The sequence below is a fragment of the Drosophila ananassae genome, chromosome 2L (genome assembly GCF_017639315.1).
Source record: "Drosophila ananassae strain 14024-0371.13 chromosome 2L, ASM1763931v2, whole genome shotgun sequence".
NCBI classification, from domain to species: Eukaryota; Metazoa; Arthropoda; class Insecta; order Diptera; family Drosophilidae; genus Drosophila; species Drosophila ananassae.
This window is the reverse complement of record NC_057927.1, coordinates 24,738,269-24,756,639: the sequence shown is the minus strand read 5'-3', so window position 1 is coordinate 24,756,639 and position 18,371 is coordinate 24,738,269. Positions and strand designations below refer to the sequence as shown.

At 44.1% G+C, this 18,371-nt stretch overlaps 1 protein-coding gene across 4 annotated transcripts; it reads right to left on the bottom strand.

Moving 5' to 3' along the window:
- Positions 1-132: 132 nt before the first annotated feature.
- On the bottom strand, positions 133-17,794 carry LOC6494719 (box A-binding factor). 4 transcript variants are annotated; one of them, XM_014904606.3, is made up of 8 exons: positions 17,073-17,794; positions 8,411-10,875; positions 4,118-4,550; positions 3,848-4,046; positions 2,587-2,840; positions 2,179-2,343; positions 1,962-2,115; positions 133-1,417 (listed from the first exon to the last, which is right to left on the bottom strand). In XM_014904606.3, exons 2-8 carry the CDS (start codon positions 9,991-9,993, stop codon positions 1,068-1,070), a joined length of 3,138 nt encoding a protein of 1,045 aa, XP_014760092.1. In that variant the 5' UTR covers positions 9,994-10,875; positions 17,073-17,794; the 3' UTR covers positions 133-1,067. The 4 variants fall into 4 exon arrangements, with proteins under 4 accessions (XP_014760092.1, XP_014760093.1, XP_001965961.2 ...); XM_014904607.3 differs by lacking the exon at positions 2,587-2,840 and adding an exon at positions 3,178-3,350 and having other exon boundaries at positions 133-1,857; positions 17,073-17,793; XM_001965925.4 differs by having other exon boundaries at positions 133-1,857; positions 17,073-17,793.
- Positions 17,795-18,371: the final 577 nt, after the last annotated feature.

Below are 18,371 nucleotides of genomic sequence, written 5' to 3'. Positions count from 1 at the left end.
TATGCATCTCTCTGTATAAAGAAGCCATTTTACAACACTAAACATGGCTGCCAGGAAGTAACACATCCCGCATACGCCATGTTGGCAGGAATAATCTATTTTAAAATAATAATAAATATTCTTTTGGGGGCATCGAGTGACAATTGTCGTTTATTTGTTCAAAATTAATAAAATTAATATTGCATAGATGATGTAAAAGATTGTACGAAACTAAAACTTAAATTGATTTAAATATTTATAGATAGATGTGTAAAAAATATATATAAAATAATAACTAAATTGCATGAGATTGTTGGTTACCTTGATTGTTTTTTGATTTTTGTCATGTTTTTCGCTTTCCCTAGTCATTGTTTGCTGGCTTGGCTTAAATTAGTGGCCTAAATCTAAGTGGAATTTGATTGTAGAAAATCTCAAAAGGTATTCGATTTGATAACAAAGTTAAATGGTTCCTATCCTACGGTCTGAATTTCTTTTTGCGTCTTGTTTTCGCAAGAATTTCGCTAAAAATTAAACTAGTTAAATAACAATTTTTCGAGTACGCGGCAGAATAACTAATTTGCCGTAAAATGGAAATGTCAATAGGTATTTAGCTTAAGTCGTATATAGTATATACAATAGATAATGCGGCCGATTTCGATTTCGGAAGAACGGAGAGCTAGTTCTTGTAGAACTGCTCCTGGTATACACACACACAAGTGCAACTAATTCCTATAAATTCTTTGGAGCTATGAGATTTATATAACAACAGATTCTTTGGTCCACTAGCACTACTATGTGCTTTCCGCAATTACTCCATCTTCACCACCGCATCCCTTTCAACGCCCGAGAACTTGCGATCGATCTCGTGCAGCTGCATGGCATAGTTGGCGATTTGCTCCTGCTGCTGCTGGAGGAAGGCGGCCAGTTCATAGTGCTCGTCCAGAGACCCTGACCTGGCCAGCATTAGTCCGCCGTGCTGCTGCTGCTGATGCTGCCCCTGCTGCTGATCGATCTGCTCCAGCTTAATGTGTGTCGCCGGATCGTCCGCCTCCGGCGAGAGATAGTACGGCGGAGTGGTGCGTCCGGACTTAAACAACGGCGTCCCCGCCTGTCCAAGCTGTGCCAACTGTTGATATGGATTTTGGAGGCTGATAATGCTGCTGCTGTTGTTGTTGCTGGTGCTGGTGGTGGTGCTGCTGGTGTTGAGACTCAGCGAGGATAATGGGGTGGATGCCGTGGTCGGTGTTGAGGGCGTGAGAGCCTGTGGTGTGGAGGACACTGAGGCCTCCGACTTGATCGTGTTGAATGCTGCCGCCGCTGCCGCTGCCGCAGCTGCTGCTGCCGCCGTAATCGAGCTCGGCATCAGGTGGGCCAGTAGCTGTTGCTGCTGCTCGCTGGTGGAGTTGCTGCTCCCGTTCTGCTGAGCTTGCAGATATTTCTGAATAAGTTTGTTGTTATTCTCATTGCTACTATTGTTGTTGTTGTTGTTGTTGTTGAATAGTGTACTATTGTTGTTGTTATTGTGAAGATGGTGGGTGGGCGATGGAGTGTTATAGATGGATGTAGGAGTGCTGGGTGAATGCTGCATGCTGTACGATTGCTGCTGTTGCTGTTGCTGCTGCTGTTGTTGCATGTTGATGGGGGACATTTGGTAGGGGGAATTGGGCGACATGTCCAGGCCGGAGCAGAGCTGCTGGTGGGGATTTTGTTGGTGATGTGATGTGGCTGAGGGCGATAATGAGGATGCCATGCTATGGGGCGAGCTGGCCGCCGACGAGTGCTGGTCGGCCATGGATTGCTGATTATGCTGCTGCTGCTGATGCTGATTTTGTTGCTGCTGTGTCTGCTGCGATGTGTATGGCATGTATGGTTTCATTTCTGCCCAGGTGAGCGGTGATCGGTGATCGGCGGAACAAGAAGAAAGCAAACGTCACGAATTAGGCATGCATGCTAATGAGGAGGTCGCCCAACAAAACACTCACCATCATTGCCATCGACGCCCATCTGGCTGCTGTTCAAATGGCCCACCAACTGGCAGTTGGAGGACAAGGATCCACTGTCCAGAGTGCTCCTCAATGCGTTCTTGAGCTTTTTGGGCTTTTCGCTTTTGGTTCCCTTCGGTTTGCGTTTGCGTTTCTAAAATGGACAAGGATCCTTTATGATTCTCCAATCTTACAGAGCTTACTAATCCCAACTCACCTGAATGGTATCCTTTTTCATGGTCAACGGCCGTGGGACGTTGTGAAGCTTGAAATACAGCCCGCAGGCATTGCAGACTGGCTCTCCGTTGGGATTGCGACGCCACAGAGACGTGTAGGTGGTGTGGCAGTTAGAGCACGACAGTCCGGCTCGCTTCTGGGCGCTCTAAACGATCGGGGGATGGCAAGAGGAGTCGTTAGTTACTATGGAGGCTTTGGCTTTGGCTTGGGAGGCATTAGCTTTTTTTTTCGTGTGGAACAACGTTTTCTATGTGGCTGTGTCGTGGCCACTCGTAGAGTTTACGGGTTAGTTGGGAGGGTTAGAGGGCACTACTTCTTTAAGGTTGGGTTTTCTTTTGGGTTGATTGGAGTTTGGGGTTGCGGTATCGGTAATTAATGAGCGACCTACCATGCGTCTCGAATTGGCGCGACTAACGTGCTCGTCGTTGAGCGTTGACGCCGCTGCCGATGCCGCGGTCGCCGCCGAAGCTGCCGAAGCTGCCGTCGTCGATGTCGACGTTACACCCTGGACAGAAGCTGGACAGGATCCAGACAGGCTGGCCTGCGAACTGGCGGCACTGTTGCTGGCCTTACTACGACCACCGCCACCGGCCACATTAAATGGGTAGTTCTTATAGAAATCCCCGCCTGATTCAGCGGCCACTGTAATTGAGCAATCAGAACGGTTTGTTGTTTGTTTGTTGATTCGATTTGATTTCGATTTCATATAAAACTAAGTGCCATTTTTATAAAATAATAAATTCAATTAATTTTTCTTTTCTCTCTCTTATTTTTTTGGGAGGGTGGGAACTATGCTAGGATCGGAAGGGCATTGCTGAGGCTTGGCGGAGTCGGAGGCGGATTTCTATAAGCTATTTCCCATTAGACATTAAAGTTCTCACACATAGAAATTTTGTTCCACACAAAAAGCGAATATTTTTTTTTTGGTTAGTAATAAAATGTTGATAGTTGTGTGTTGTGATTTTTTTTAGACATTTACCAATCTTCTAGGCTGTTTAATTAGGGGTCGATTCATGCCGTTCATTTTCATGTACAAGCCGCAGGCATTGCACAGATAGTGTCCCGTGTTATCGCGTCGCCACAATGGGGTTGTAATTGCACCACAATTGACACACTCTCGCCCCTCAGTGAAAATATCGGCATCGATAAATGCTTCAGAGATTAACATAGAAATATTTGGAAAAAATCATCATCATTGTTGGCTATGTGTTTGGGTTTTTAGTTTTTTTTTGTTTTCGTTTTAAATAGTTTTTTCTTGTGTGTGTTTTTTTTATATTTAAATTGTATTTCTATGGGGGTTTGGCTTTCTGTGGTGTTTTTGGTTTGGTTTTGATTTTATCTCAAGAGTTGAAATAAAATTAATTGAATTTATTATAGAGACGTAGCCTTAAAACTAACATCTAAAATAAAAAATAACTACATAGAATAATTAAATATTGCAGACAACAGCTGCATACAGCTTGTGGTTTACTCAGGTTGCGTAAATATCCTTTCTCCTTGCTCCTGATGATTTCTGAGCTGATGTGTGAAGTTCTACCTAAGATCCTTCCCACTGCTGGCAAGCAAATGGCAAAGGATCTTGGTGTGTGTTTACTTTTCGTATGTCTAGTCTAGCCTTATATTTAGTTTTTAATTTTAGAAAAACTTACATGCTGACAGCGATGCCGAGGCGGAGAGGTATCCTGCGTCCACGCGTCCCGCCGATCCATCTGCGGCTGCTGCTGCCGCATTGTTGGCCGCCGTAATGGCCCTGCCATTCCGTATCACTCCAGCTCCAACGGGGACTCCCAACTGCTGGCCGGGAGTGGCGGCGGCGTAACTGATTTGTTCATAGTTCCAGGGCTCGTTCTTCAATGGGTGAGAGAGGCGAGTTAGTGCGAGTCCTTGGAGCCGCGCTAAGGAAGGCAAATCACACTCACCTGACCGCGCAAATGGGGCACCGAAGCGTAGTAGCGTTCGGCGCCACTGACCGAGCCATTGGCCACGCCGCTGCCGTAGCCGCTGCTGGCGGACGCGAATCTCTGGAAGGCGGGCAGGGTGCCACCGCCGCTGCCGCCGCCTCCTCCACCACTGTGGCTGCTCCTCGGCGAGCCGTAGCCGTCCTCCAGCATGGAGCTGTTGTGTCCATTGACTGGCGTTGAGCCCGACTGGAGCAGGCCGGGGCTGTTGCTGGTCGAGTTGTGGTGGTGTTGCTGTTGCTGCTGTTGGTGGTGCTGCTGCTGGTGGTGCTGGTGTTGCTGGTGCTGCTGGTGGTGTTGCTGCTGCAGGTGGGCTTGCGTGTGGTTGGGGGACTGCATTCCGTACTGCATGCCGTTGGCCGTCTGGGTGAGCAAGGGCCCAGCATACACGGAACTGCAATTAAATACAAAGAAAGTTATTAAATGAGACTCCAAAATAATGTAGTTTTTGACCAATTTCTACTGAGAATTTTATATTTTTTACCTATAACAATAGTTCTTCAGATACATGTTGTTGTAGTTTGAGAAAAACATGTCGACTATAGTATCCTAATTGTCATAAATAAAGTGAAATATGGGAGGCGTTTATAAACGCTAGGCACTCATTTGCTCGCGTTTCGGGGGCGTTTTTAACCGCTACTGTTAAGGGGTCTGTTGCGAGGTGGCGAGTATCTCTGTTAGGAATACGAGACACTGTTAACATTTCCTTGTTTTTGTTTACTTTACAAGAATATGAAGTTGTTTTGGTGTTTGTTGTTGCTGTTGCTGCAGTTAGTGGACCACCAGCATCCAGTTTTTGTTTTTGGGATGTTTGCAGTGTTGCAGTATTGCAGTCCGGGCCATAAACCTTTTAATTAAAGAACAAAAGTGGTCCAGCTCTGTTTACACTTGGCCCACAAAAAAAAAGTTTACGTAATTGACTTCCTCTTTCCTCGCTTTTTTTTTGTATTTTTTGTTATTTTTTTTTGCAACCTCTAGCCACAGTAGCCTGTGCAAATATTATTCTTAAATAAACAAATCTACAGAAAGGGGAACAATCTGCAGTCTTGGCAGAAGCTAAGGATCACAGAGGACTTTTCGTCATGAATGTTTTTTTTCTTCACTTTGAATGGCTCTCACTAAGACAACGACAGCAACAACGACAATATTTTTGCACATAATAAACAATTGAAAATTAATTAATAAGATTCTCCATTGTCGTGTACAACCCTTTTCGACAAAAAAATACATATTCTGTTGATGGAAACTCAGGAAACACGCGACACGAAAACTATTTAAAGCTCAAGTTCGAACTTTACATTTTCGTATTTATTTATTTTTATTTTTAGTTTCAGTTTCGAGCTTAGTTATGTGGAGGAAAGCTGGAAGATTCCGAAACGGAGACGGAGACTGAGACTGAGACTGAGACGGAGTCGGAGCCGGAGAAGAAACCACAACCGAATCGGGGCACGCGCGTTTGCATAATGACTTGAGTCGAGTTTAGTTTTATGCCAATGCAGTTGCAGTTGCACTTGCAGTTGTCGTCGCTGCTGCTGCTGCGGCTGCTGGCGTTTTATATTTTTTTTATTTTTTTTGTTGGCTTTAATTGTTGGCCAAAAGAAATCTCTGGTCTATGGGTCTCACACAACCCAGCTAGAGATTATGTGACACAATAATGAAGGAAAAACAAAAACCCAAATCTATATACTGGAATTAGTTAGTTGGATTTCGCTCTTTGTTGCCAGAAATTACAATATGGCCAAAGACTTGACAGCTAGATGCGCACGCTTTCTGATAACAACGGAACTGAGATGCCCCATAGCTATAGCACTATATTCTCCATACCATTCTCCAATACATGGCTGCGAAAAATACCATATTATATAGGAAGTCTCACTGACAACAAAAAATGCACGACAACGATATTATTTTATCGCTTCTGTGCTGGTTTGTTGCTTTTATTATTGTTATTGTTGTTTGTTGCAGGTGAGTATTTTGCGTTGAGTTCTTGTTTTGTCGCAAAATGCATAGGTGTATGGGGTCTGTATGCGCCATATGGCATGTGAGCTCGTGATATATTCTTCTGGTTTCTCACTGCCACAGATCGAAAAGTGACCAAAAAGTCACATACGAGCAGGTAATGACGAGCACATCACCATCACCACATCATCCGCCAGTTGCTGGCTAGAGCTGGCTTTTGAGATCATCGGGTCTCAGATCATATATTTCCGTCTATACGAAACCGTGGAAAACAGTGGAGTTGGGGGACATATTATATATGAAGAATATTGGGAGTCAGGTCTCTCGGAAAGAGAGATTTCTTTTAGACACAATAGAGATTTTTGAAATAGAATCTGAATTATTATATCTATATCTTTTTAATAGTTATATGATAAATATATCTATTGTTTCTATCTATATTGTTAATATAATCATAAGATCATAAAGATATAGACAGAAAATTAATACCTCTTTTCATATAATAGATCATATCACATTGTATAATTATTATAAAGATTAAAATATAATAGTTCTGATAAAAGTTATTACTTTTTATAAAAAAATACCAGAATTATAATATTTATATCTTTGTAATAGTTATATAATATACGATCTATTGTTTCTATCTCTATTTTTAATATAATTATTAGATCATATATTTTGTAATTATTATACAGATTAAGATATTAAAGTCTGCAAAATAGTATAGTAGATCTTTTAAATCTCTATATATTTCCCGCCAATTTTCATCTTAAATTCATCTAAACTTCTAAACTGTAAACATATGTATTTATTATATTATATATTCCAACTCAGTGTGCCTTCATGCCCGATTCCATACAATATGCAAAACTCGTTTTCCATTTAAATAACAACATAGCACCCTAACTACAACCCAACTGAACGAGGAACGAGATCCACAATGTGCGGGTGCGTTGGGTCTGCTGCCTCCCACCGATCGTTGGAGAATTACCCCACTATATATATAACACCTTTGCCCCCGGCACCTACTCCCGTCACCAGTCTCGAGTCGAAGGGTTGCTGACTCAGCAACGGCTACCCTGAACATTTGAAGCTGTTTCTCTGTGGCCGGACTTGGGTTTCGCTTGATGGTTTCTATGTCACGGGATCGGTTTGGATTACTCCCCGCACCACTACCACCAACAGGTATCCTCACACCTCGCAGCTTAACTTGCAACTGAATACCCAAAACAAGCTAGAAAAATGCGCTTCAATTGCAGTTTGGCGTTTTCGGTTTTTGGAGGCAAAGTCCCCCGAGTTGAAAATGCGGGTCACGCCCCCTTTATATTTCAATTTTTGGTTGCCTCACTGTGTGGCACGTGCTGGTGGCAAGCTCAAAAGTGGCAACAACCTGGACACGTGTTCCGTTTTATTGGCCAGACCATGCTGGTCTAGTCGGAACTCTAACAGAAACTTAGTCAACCGATTTAACATCTGTTTGGGGCGGAAAGGAAGGACGGGAAGGAAAATAGTCATGAGTCAGAAGACGGAGGCGGCCTCCCTTACGTCAATAATTAAGACATTGCATATTCTTGTTTACGAAATTGGAGCGGCAAGTTGTATACAATTTTTGCTGAGCTTCGTAGCTTGAAGAAGACTTCTTCGGCGGCAGGCAGGGACTATAAAGTAAAGGCCATATCCCCTCTACTATCTATTTAATAATATTATATCTATAAGGTATAGTAGCTTCTGAAATCTACACCCATTTGTGACCCAATAACCCATCTGGAATTGAGAAATAGCCGGCACTTGAGACATCTGGAAAGACAAACACAACTGTGTTTTGTTTATGTTTTTCAACATTTTCGGTCTGGGTAACACATTCCCCGATCCCGATCCCGATTCCGATCCCGACTAACTAACTAGTTGGTGGCTAGTGGAACAGATTTTTGCATTCCATACATATATTGAGTAAACCACCTGAGAATGCCACGGCGCCATAACCATAACTCTGGACTTGGACTTGGATTTTGAATTGGAATGAGCAACAATTATGAGTTGTGTTGTTTGTTCGTTCGTTCGTCACTCCGTCCGTCCGTCCGTCCGTCCGTCCGTCTGTCCATCTGAGAGAAACCCAACCGGAGCGGAGGAGGCGGAGAAATATGAATCAGAACCAATTCTACTCTGATCGCTGATCGGCGCTCCAAGCTCCAAGCTGCGAGCTGCGAGCTGCGATCATGACTTTCGACGGTGTCGCCAAAAGGCACGTGCGACTTCGTGATAACTGAGCTCATTGTTAGCGACAACACTCACCTGGTCTGCAGGCTGGGACTCAGCTGGGTGGCTCCATAGAAGCCGTGCTCCGCCGGCGAGAGGCTGTCCCGGTGGGCGGCGCTCGTCAGCTGCGTGAAGCTCTGCAATGCCGACGACGGCGAATCCCCGCCAGCCGAGCTCGTCGAGGTGTTGTGATGATGTTGCTGATGATACAGTTGCTGCTGCTGCTGGTGGTGGAGTTGCTGTTGCTGCTGCTGGAGGAGCTGTTCTTGGGTGAGTGCGTAGATGGCGCCCACCGGACTGTTGTCCTTGAGCGTCTGCAGATCCGCCACGGAGGTCAGCATGTGGTAGCTGGTACTGTGGGCATCATCGAAGCACTCGTCCTTGAGGGTATCCTGGATCACTTCGTCGATGTTGGAGGTGGAGTGGTGGGCTGCTGCTGCCGCCGCCGCTGCAGCGGCTACGACATGCTGGGAGATGGGCTCATGGCTGGGCACACCCACGCCCACACCGCCCACACCGCCCCCACCGCCACCGTAGACGCTGTAGAGCGCTAAGTTGTTCCGCATTATGGGATCCGTGCTGGCGCCGGTGATGCTCTGGTAGTGATCGTAGAGCTGGGTGGGCGGATGACTCGCTGGATACGGGAGATGGCTAAAGATGTGATGCGATGCGGCCAGGGCGTAGAGATCGGACTTTTCCGGTACCGTTCCCACCGCTGCTGCGGCTGCTGCTGCTGCCGCCGCTGCTGCTGATCCGCTCGTCAAGTCGTAGGCTACCCAACTGGGATGGGGTTGCTGTTGTCCCGGATTGCCTTGTTGCTGCAATGATTGCTGTTGCTGCTGCTGTAGCTGTTGATGCTCCTGTTGATTAATTATTTGTTGGCTTAGAAATTGCTGCTGCTCGTAGATATGCTGATGTTGCTGTTGCTGTTGCTGGTGTTGTTGCTCCTCTGCCTCAGCTGGCGGCTGATGGGCATAGTTTATCACTTTGATTTTGTTATCAACACTTTCACTCGCGTCCTCCGCCGTCGGATTGTTATTGTTATTGTTATTATTACTGATATTGTTGTTGTTTATCGCACTACGATCGTCGCTGATCGCCGCTGGTGTTGTTGCTGATTCTTCGGCGGTGGCGGTGGCTGTTGCTGGTGGTGTTGCTGTCACTGATTTCGCTGTTGCTTCGGTTGCTGCGGTAACCGTTTGCCTCGCTGGTTCGAACAAGTCTGAAGTCTGAGCCTGCGAGCGCGCGGACTCAAGTGACGATAAATTCGCTTCGGTCGGCGCTGCTGCCGGCGGTTGCGTCGATGCCGGCGTCGCTGCCTCGGCTCGCGTCGTCTCGATCACTTCACTCGCCGCGGCGGCTATCGCCGTCCCTTTCGCCACGGATCCTGCCGACCCGAGTGCACTTCGTCCTTGCTGCTGCTGCTGCTGTTGCTGTTGCTTTTGCTGCTGCAGTGTCTTGGCATTGGACTTTGCCTTCAAGATCTTCATGTCGGCGGCATTGGCGAGTAAACTGCCACCCACCTTGGGCCCCCCAGTCGCCGCACCACCTGGGCCTGCGCCTGCACCACCGCCCCCTGCACTGGCGCTTTTATCCTTCGCTTTGCTGGTCTTGGTCATAGTTCCCGGCGATCAGGAACCGATGAGGAGAGACAGACAGACACCCTATATCCACTTGAGTCACTCGATTCCGGGGCGATCCACGTACGTGTCCGTGTCCGTGTCCGGCGCGTTTTTCACACAAACTGAACTGATTTAAACGGCAATCGAATGCGGCGCGCCGGGCGCTTAAAAATTTCGAAACACGGAACAACAACGAAATATAATAAAATCGTAAAAAATCATTCGTTTTTAGAATCCACACTACAGCGAACCAAGATGAGAGCTCTCCCGAGTCTCCGAGTCCCCAAGCTGAGCTCCAGCCCCAGCCCCAGCTCCCTCTCCCTCTCCCCATCTTCCGCCCCACATCCTCTCCCCATTCATCCGTACAATTACAGTTGTGTGCTTTGCTTTTGCTTTTTTTTTTTTGCTCCACATGCCGTTAGACGAACGCCACTCAATCGATCTTGTACAGCTTCAGTTTGCTCCCCAAGCTTGCACTTTCCTCTCCGGCTTTCGGCCTCTCTCTGGCGCCTCTCTCGTTGGGGCCTTGGAGCCCTCTCGCTCTTCCTTCGCCACTGCTTCTGGTGGTGTTGCTGGTGGTGCTGCTGCTGTTGCTGTTGCTGCCGACCTTATCGCACATATTGCGTTCACCCATTGCTGCTGCTGCCTGTTCGCTGGCTCTCGTTCTCGCCAATGTCTGTTGCCTGTTTTTAGCTACGCCTCTCACTAAAGCTGCAACAACAACAATGATCGATCGGGTGGGGGGGCAGGTCGAAGCGGAGGCCATGCCGGCACATTGTTGTTGCTGCCACTGATGTTGGTGGTGTTGCTGTTGTTGTCCAGACTGTTGCTCGATTGGTGTTGTTGTGGTTGGCTGCCTGTTGCCAGCGAGCTCAAAATCTAAAAAATTATTAAAAAATTAACAATTTTCAAATATTATTTTATTAAAATGCGTATAAGAATATTAATTTCATTATATCTTTCTCACAGTCTATCTTAAACTTTGAAATTCAAACCAAACAAAAACGCCACATTTTACGAAACTAAATTCTAAAAATTTTAAGCAGATTACTCATTATTGTAATATTTATTTTATAACTGTATAATTTAAGATTTAACAGGGTTTGAAATTAAACGTATATATCAGAGAAAGTGCCTCAAATTTAATATTTAAATTTAGTCACCCTCGATTAGGCGAAATAAATCGATTTAGTCGCTTACTCTCTTCACGGACAATTTTAAAATTTTTGGGATAGCTCCTACCCTCTATGAGTTTAAATCAGATGGAGTTATGAGTGAAGCCAGTCCCCAAAAATCCCTAAAATTTATAAAATTTGTCCCTTCATTTTGAAAATATCAAGCGTGTAGGATACGATATTCATGCCTAACCGGAGGACGCGAACATTAAAATCCATAGGAGAAGCGTGTAGAATTTCAGGACCCGGAGAAAGGAGCGGGACAAGTGAGTGCTGGAGCCTGCCGTGAGAAAATGGCCCGGAGAAGGTCTTTCTCCATGGCACCGTCTCGACATTGGCTCCTTCTTCCTTTGCCAATTCCCGACACGGCGCGCCAAAAAAATATTTAAAACTGATCGTAAAAATTATGAACTGAAGTTGGTCTCTAATGGCTGATTAAAAAATTGTTATATTTGAACCAGAACGACGACGAGTCGTAAAATCCTACTTTCGAGTGGGATCTTGGGAGGCTAGTTCGATGATTTTTATGGCATTTTTATCGTTATTTGAATAGGCGGCACCAACGATCTGTTTAGACATTTTGAGAACAATTTTACGATCGAATCCGATGGTCAATTGAAAAAGTAGGCGACACTCAAGTGGGTCGGCTCGCCTCAGCGATCGGTTCCGAGATTCAAATAAATCGGAAAACGACTATAAATTGTACTTGTCGACTTCAAAATGAGTGTATGGCCGGGAATACTTGAACATGGACAGCATAACCTTTGTTGGCATAAAAACAAAATAATAAGTGTGTGTTTATATGTAAGTACATATACGAAAAAACGACGCTGATAACGCGCTTTTGGGATTGTTTTTTTCAAAAATGGTGGATGGGTGAGAGGGGCGTCTAGACCGGACCTTTCCCTAGACATGGGGCCGATGTCCCGGTTCTCTACTATACTCATATGTCTACTGAATATGATTCTATTTCTACTAATTTCGAGCGAATGAAATTTTTGAATTTTTCGATTCGAGCGCGTTTGCTGCATGTGCCTGGATTCCGAGCTGAACTTTAACCTTGATTTTATTAAACGCTTAGCTTGAAAAACTTGAACAGACGTCACTGGGGTCTGAAAATCAATACTAACACGTGAATAGATCATGTCATTCAGTTGAATAAAGTGAATGAACAGTGTATTTCGAATGGGTTTACAGTCTTAAGTAAAATATTCAAAGACAGTTCCTGCCTATTCCGTTCTCACACTTGCTTTCTTAAGCCACCTAGTTGTGGGCCAAGTCCCTATCCACCCTCTAGTTCCCCAGTGACCCCAAGCTGGCAGTGTTATGCTCAGCTAGTTCAGATAAGTTTCCATTGGTATAAACGAAATGCATTGGGTACAAATGCAAATAACGGTAAGCGGCCTTTAAGCCCCAACTGGAATACGCCTTCCAATGTGAGTCAGGGTTGAGTGGTTCCCCAATGCTTCTATTTGGATATGTTCCAGTACGTGTGGCGGAGTTTCGGAGGTCTAGACTGTGGAGTGTCAACAAACATGAAGATCTCTCTCCCGAACCAATAAATCAACCGTATAGCTATGGCAATGCTATGCTAATGATGTGATTTATTACAAGTCTCAGGACAAAAAAGGATAGTCTTGTGGGTCTAGGAGGTGCCCTGTTTCACACTCGATCTCCGATTCTCAATGAGCCGTGCCACAGTCCTCTGTAGCATGTTCTTGTGGCGAGCATCCCCAGAATATCGAATGCCTGTTCTGTTTATGGCGAAAAGTCGTATAATTAGGTACTTATTTTTTATACAAGAGAATCGAATGAAAACCGCTGAGGGCCAATTGAAACATAAAATACATGGAAATATTTCCATATCCCACGAGACCAAACTCTAAGCTAGCATGCTGTTTGGAACCAAAAATTTGGCTCAAAATTATTTTGACAGTTTTATGGTGCCCCGGAAAATGGGTTGTCCCAGGGATAGGGTATCCCAGGTACCCCGCTCCCCACTCCGCAAACAAGTGTCAACTGTGTGGCAAGTGTCTCACATATCAGGACGATCATCGCCGAGAATCGAGAGCATTTTGGGTGCCGATGTATTTATGCATTTTTAATATTTTCGTGTACATCGCAGCCATAAATATTGCACTCTGGTAATCCAACACTCTACGGATACATTTCATGGCAGGGCCCTTATCCCTCTATCTTTGGATACTGGTCGTTTGACTCCTTAAACGCCAATTATCAGCATCGTTATGTGGTAGAAATTCAAATAAAATTTATACAATAAACCGAAGTGAAGCGTCCAATTCAAGTGGCCTGCGGTCTTCCAAAGAGTTTGAGTTCTTATCAAAAGCATTTTAATGGTCGTTGGGAACATGTCTTTAACACTCTTTTAATGCTGCGATAACGAGATGAATTGTAGGGTCTTATCTGCAGATCCTTCATAGAGTTGAGTTGGAAAAACGCGGAAGAAAAAGGCTTAAAACGTAAGCTATTCATTTTTATTAAAACGTATTTGTTCTAAATATCTATCGTATCTATTAACCTGAGAGTCCTAAAATGTATTAAAAAGGCCATATGTTTATGAGTAAGATAGCTAATTTGTAGAATAAACAATGGCACATGCGACTGAATTATGAAGACAAACACTTTAATCGCCATTAGGTAAGATCCTTGGCTGGATTTGATGCAATATCCCTGAAGTCGAACATATTTCCAGCAGATTTTCAACGACTGTGAGAAGTTTTCCCACAGCATAAGGGAAATAAAACAACAAACAGCAATTGAACCTATTTAAATATAGACTTTTTAGAGGAATCCGTCAAGAAGCCACGATTAACCCGCACTGATCAGCGCTAATCGATCGGCCAAGCGGCCATTTGCCACGTCAGAGATCGATGTCCGATGTCCGTCAGGTAGATGGCCCGATCCCTGCTCAGATGGCTGTCCTTTTCAGGTAAGAAGATAGTTTGCGGTGGAAAGGTAAATATGAACAAAATGGAAACACGCGCCGACACGATACAAATTGATCGTGACAATGGTAAAGGACAACAGTCTAAAAGGATGTTTTTATTATTATTGTTGTTGCCGCATCTCGTGCTCATGGGTTTCATGGCCTGGGACCGGGCTATCCTTGAGGTCCTTTCATCCCAGGCCCAAGAAAACAAACAACATGCATATGAATTTGTTTTCGCTGACAATGTCAGAAAAAATATTTTCCCTTCCTTTGTTGGTTATATAATTTTTGGAAAATATGGAATGTTTTCGGTTTACGTTTCAGCCAGTCTCTGCCCTTTGTCACGTACCTGGCGCTGGCGCTTTCTAATTAGGGCGTCCACTTAAAAAATACTTCAAAAATTCAGATTGATGATTTTTTAATGGTTGGCTTGGGCGACTAGATCAGTGGGTGGTTGGGTCTCTTAATAGGAAATTATTCTCTGAATTAGAATCAGAGAATAATCCTATGGGGTTATTTCTTAGGATATTGTATATTTTAGATATTAAGAAATAAGGATTAAGATGTAAAGTTTAAGATATTAAGAAATATAAATATAAGAACTCTTAAATATAGAATCAGAACAAAATCTAAGAGAGAATCTTATGATGTTTGATTTTGGGAACCAGAATCTTAAAATTAGAAATACAATGATTCAATAGCTATTACGAAATAATATCGGAATGCACGATTTACATGTCCTTATAACATATATATTTGTTTATAAAATGCAGGGTTATTTCCGTGCCAGCTTGTACTCCTCAATCAGATAATTGGAATTCCCACATTAAAAACCAATCCAAAATAGATGAGAAAAAGAGCATTCCATTCATAAAATGGTAAATGAATCAGCGTGCCGGGAAATTCCCAATCCAGAACCAAAATTTATGAATGGACAGCAGCGCACCAAAAACATAAAACCAAAAACCCAAAACCCAATAAACCCAATAGTCCTAAACTCATTAATTTTTATGCAGCAAACAAATGCGAACAGTGAAAGTAAGTGAGTAAGGTTGGTCAATTAAGTTCCTCAGTTCCTCAGTAAGAACAATGCAAGTCGGAACGATGACGGGATGACGGGGCACGGGACGGACGGCATATCCTGTCAAACACACATTACGCCAGGTAAGTAAGTACCTGGCCTCGAGTACCTGTTGTTGTAGCTCATTTAGGACCCAGTTAAGAGAGACACGCGCTGATACAGAATTACGGGCCAACGTTTATATGGAGTAGGTGTGGTTTTTCCTAGACTTTGGCGCTCGTTCTGGACAAAGTGTACAAAGTAGGAAATGGAGTCTAGAACTGGAACTGAAAATGCACAGGAAAAAAAAACTATATCCTAAAGATAGTAGAAATATAACAGTTAAGATTGAAAATTAAAATGGCATATAAAGTTATAATAGGACTGGCAATATTACTGAATATTACTGATACTGGCAAGGAAGTAAGGAAGTTGGGAAGAATTATTTATTTCAGTGTATTTCCTTGCCAGAGCAATTAACAATTAAGACAAACAAAAGTGTCTTGTATCTTGTATCTTGTCTTTGGCCGATTCTTGTTTGCCGTATATTCTGTTTGCGTTTCGGAATTTCACAAAAATTCCTTTTATATTACAATTTTTACATCTCTTACTAGCTGAGCTGTTTCTTCTCTGGTTTTGTAAATGTTTAATGTATGTGACTGTCTGTCATTGTTGGTTGTTTGTTCTTGGCTGTGGCCGTGATTTGGTTTTGGTTTTTGCGGTATTTGTTGTCGCCGTTTTTCGCTCCAATCCGGTACCCAAAAGTAAACCTCCACTGTTTGCGGATGCATTTCGCTACAAAGATGATATGCACGTGTCTCCTTCAAGAGGAGTGGGAGTTGGGGTTTCAATTTTCCTTCCCTGGAAAATCACTGGCTAAACAACAAAAATCAATTGTCGCTCGAGTATGGAAATTCTCCCATACTACAATGTTTAGTATATATTTTTGCTATAATTAATTTTCAATATGGCCGACCCTTGAAAGGAAGTCATGAGTGTGTATATGGATGAATTTATGGGCATATATTATAAAGCTCACTACATTTATTTCTTTTGTTTTAAAATTCTTTCCACAAATACTTATTTTTCTTCAGCAATTCTTTATTATTATTTTTTTTTTTCTTATATATATATGCAATGTATATTGTATATATGTATATTTTTTTCCCCCTCCATATACATATAATGTATGCGTGTTGCTTGTGGTTGTTGTAGGGGGCCTGCTGATAAGAAACATTGTTGTTGTCGACGACGACGGCGTCGCAACCCAGCGACCGCAGGGGCATAGAGAGCAGGACGAAAGGCGGGGTTGGGGAGGGCCTAGGCCCCAGCATTTGACTCGCATTTTGTTTTTCTGTTTCGAAGTCGAAGTACATATATATTTGTCATGCCACATACATCCATATAGACATATATGAACGCAATTTATATGGTATATGACCACCACTTGTTCGGTGTCACTGCTTGGAGCCCCAAAGGCAGCAAAAGCCCCGGGGCTCCGGACTAACCCCACCTCCTCGAATGGACGAGAGAGAGCCCCGAGTTTTGGGTTCGTTGATCGTCATGCTGGTTTCATGTAATCGTCATAATTCTCCCAACATTTCCATTTGGGTTCCGATGTTTCCATTTTTGCCATTACCCAGCTCCTTCAACTTTGTATTTTCTTTTATTTTTTTAATTGCTTCTTTCCTAAAAGTTACTGGTGAGCTTAAAAACAAGTTTTAATTGGTTTTTAATCGTTTTGCTAATCTAGACTAATTTTAATAAATTAAAATATTTATAATAGCGTTGACAGTGCAGAAATTTCAAATTCCAAAGCTGAAAACAACTAAAACAAACTGTTCGTTTCGAAAACAAATTTTTACCGAAGAGTAAGCTCTTGGGAACTTACGAATTGGTCCAGACGGAATCTTTCCGATATTCCCACAATGACCAGAAATGTGTAGAAATATTGATTCGGGAGAATTTCGGGCGGTTTTCAAATTTCTCGCTCAGATCAGATGCGGTCATTATGAGGGGCGTTTGGCACATGTGGTTGGCATCGATGATGACCGAACCCCGGGCATCGGGGAACGAGGATCATCTGGGCATCTGGTTATCCGATCTCACATAGTACTCATACTGTACAATTTCGATACTGACCGGATTATGAGTGGGCGTTCACCCGCCAAATGAAAGTGTCACACAGGTCACGCCGACGGATTACAACTCTTTCCCGAGGGGCAGGAGGACTTTCCCAAGGCGCCTCGCAATCCGTTGCCCGATTTGTCTTGGTTAGACTCACGTCGCTTTTGTGGTTAAACATATTTAAAGGATTTTCCATGCGCCGGCGCAACATTTTTCTTCTTTCTTCTTTTTTTTTTCCTGTTAGATGCGATAAAAGGGGTTTCTTTGGTTGCACGCCCAGAGAAATGGTTTCCGGAAAATCACTGTGATTATCGCCGGGCACTGCCCACCGCCTTACGGTTGGGATCTTACCGGGGTCACCGGGAAAACGGTAAAAAGGTAAACGGAAAACAGGAGTGTATCGATACGGACCGGACCCGCATCCGCGCTTCGACCTACTACTACAACTTTTCAAATGCTACTCGGCCCAGAGAGCCACCCAAAGCAATACGAGTAAAATATTCTTGATTAAAACTTATCAGAGCACATTTCATATCACCTTTTCAAAAACGCAACAACACCAACAACAGCAACAACAGCAACAGCAATAGCAACAATTACACAGCAAAAGTAAAGTAACGATTGTACTTATTATCGGCTGAGGGGCAGAAACAACCATCGAACTCATTGCGCGCCGTGTAGTTTGGCTGCTGATTGGACGCCACCAAGATATGGCTATCTGAGCCGGGTCTGTGCCTGGGACCGGATCCGAATCCGAATCCGGATCCCGACGACCCAGCCCCACCGGCGCCACCCATAGCCTTTATATGGGAGCGAACAGGACGGCGCCAGAGATACAGAGAGAGAGAGGCGGCGAGGGCAGCGATACCAAAACCCGATTTGATTAACTTGCATCACGCGCCGGTCGCGCGACTATCCTTATCGGGGCAACTTTCCGACTTAACGAGTCATATGGCCTACCAGTGGGTTGTGTCCTTATCAACGCTCCCACTTGTTTGGCCGGGTTCTGATGGGGCGTCGGCGGCGGCGACGACGACGGTGACAGAGAGCATTGCCAATCCAC

Coding starts and splice junctions, on each gene's coding strand:
- LOC6494719 (XM_001965925.4), bottom strand. CDS start 9,993: ATGACCAAGACCAGCAAAGCGAAGGATAAAAGCGCCAGTGCAGGGGGC. Junction 4,047..4,117: donor TGCCCCATTTGCGCGGTCAG/GTGAGTGTGATT, acceptor CACCCATTGAAG/AACGAGCCCTGGAACTATGA. Junction 2,116..2,178: donor TGAAAAAGGATACCATTCAG/GTGAGTTGGGAT, acceptor TGTCCATTTTAG/AAACGCAAACGCAAACCGAA.